General features: G+C 32.1%; 1 protein-coding gene across 2 annotated transcripts in view; it reads left to right on the top strand.

Annotated features, from left to right (window-relative positions):
* The window catches only part of LOC106470320 (proteasome activator complex subunit 3-like), a 39,074-nt gene that overhangs the window by 11,638 nt on the left and 25,580 nt on the right, over positions 1 to 1,856 (top strand). The window contains exon 2 of one of the 2 annotated variants that reach the window (XM_013930867.2): positions 244 to 276. The exons of the other annotated variant lie outside the window; for it this stretch is intronic. Within the exon in view, the coding sequence (XP_013786321.1) occupies positions 244 to 276 (33 nt within the window). The remainder of the gene's footprint in view (positions 1 to 243; positions 277 to 1,856) is intronic. 2 annotated transcript variants of the gene reach the window in all.

Below are 1,856 nucleotides of genomic sequence, written 5' to 3' on the forward strand. Positions count from 1 at the left end.
TATATATATATATATATATATATATATATATATACACACACACACCTCTCTCGTTTTTTTTTTTTTGTGTGTGTTTATAAAGTGTTTTATGTTCTAAATAATATAAATGTTGTACCATAAAGTTCATTGATATGAGCAACTTCTTATCTATTGTATAAAATATTAGTGTGCCAAAAATTTATAATTGCTCAGAAGGCTATAGTGGACATCTGATTTTGATAGTAAGGTCTTCATGTTTTTTAGGTTGAGGATTACAAGGACAATCTGAAAATTGAGGTAAGAGAAAATACAAATTGATAATTAAAGTAGAATATGCATTGAGATGACTCAAATAATAATTGCAATGAAATATTATGTAAGTGGATGATTGAGGTTGTATGTGTTTTTTTATGACTTACAAAGTCAGGGAAAAAAATGACAAACTTTGCAAACTGACAACTGTAGATAGAGATGAAATATATTTACCAGAGTTTCAGGAGATTTGTTTCCTAAAAAAAAAATTGCAAGTTTACTATACACTAAAAATGGGTATTTGAAATATAACTTTTTTGTTCTATGTTATATTCCCGTAAATTGAGCTGTTAAACTAAAAAATGGTGGCAAATAACATTATTATTAATTATCGAAGAATAATAACAAACATTATAAATAAGTAACGAGTATATGTTTTTTTTTGGAAAAACTGGAGTCGGCTATTTTTATATAAAATATAAAAGTTTGGTCTGATCTCATTCCTCAGAAGTCTTTTTTGTTTTACCTTCTTTTTCTTGATTACATTTCCTAAGTTTTATTTTTCACTTCTTCACATCTCTGATGGTGAGTTTTGTGTAAAATCTTATGGATACATAATACGGTGAATCACAAATTAGTGTGCTGCACTTATGATCATTCAAGTTTTATCACTAGAATTGCTTAGATCACATTATAAGGATTTTATCTGAAACTTTCTTGGTAAAACTTTACTAAATATGTTTTTTAGATTTGACATTTTGTAGTAAACACTTGAAAGGCAGTAAAATTTACTTGAGGATGTCTTTGATCAACCGAGGACACACACTGTTACAGTAAATAACTTTTTGCTTGTCATTTCAGCGTAATGTTTCTGGAAACCTACCTTTTGTTATGGCAACATTCTTAGAATGTGAAATCAATGAAACTTGTATCATTATGTATGTTTTAGGCTTACCTTTTTTAAATGTTTACCTAATTTTATTATGATTAATTTTAGCAGAATATTTAAGCAACTTAAGTTGAGTGGGAGGAGGTTTCTTGTAGCTTCAACTTAAGTTGAGAAGGGCCTCCTCCATTCAACTTAAGTTGCAACTACAAGAAAGCCTCCTCCCTTTTCAACTTAAGTTGCAAGCTACAAGAAACCTCCTCCCTTCTCAACTTAAGTTGAAGCTACAAGAAACCTCCTCCCTTCTCAACTTAAGTTGAAGCTACAAGAAACCTCCTCCCTTCTCAACTTAAGTTGAAGCTACAAGAAACCTCCTTTTCTTGTGGTTGCAACTTAAGTTGAGAATGGAAGGAGGTTTCTTGTGGTTGCAACTTAAGTTGAATGGAAGGAGGTTTCTTGTGGTTGCAACTTAAGTTGAGTGGAAGGAGGTTTCTTTTTAAGTTGCAACCACAAGAAACCTCCTTCCACTCAACTTAAGTTGCAACCACTTGAAAGGAGGGAGTTTTCTTGTGGTTGCAACCTAAGTTGAAAGGAGGGAGTTTTCTTGTGGTTGCAACTTAAGTTGAGTGGAAGGAGGTTCCTTGTGGTTGAACTTAAGTTGAGTGGAAGGAGGTTTCTTGTGGTTGCAACTTAAGTTGAGTGGAAGGAGGTTTCTTGTGGTTGCAACTTAAGTTGAGTG

Source organism: Limulus polyphemus, unplaced genomic scaffold (genome assembly GCF_000517525.1).
Source record: "Limulus polyphemus unplaced genomic scaffold, Limulus_polyphemus-2.1.2 Scaffold3942, whole genome shotgun sequence".
Lineage (NCBI taxonomy): Eukaryota > Metazoa > Arthropoda > Merostomata > Xiphosura > Limulidae > Limulus > Limulus polyphemus.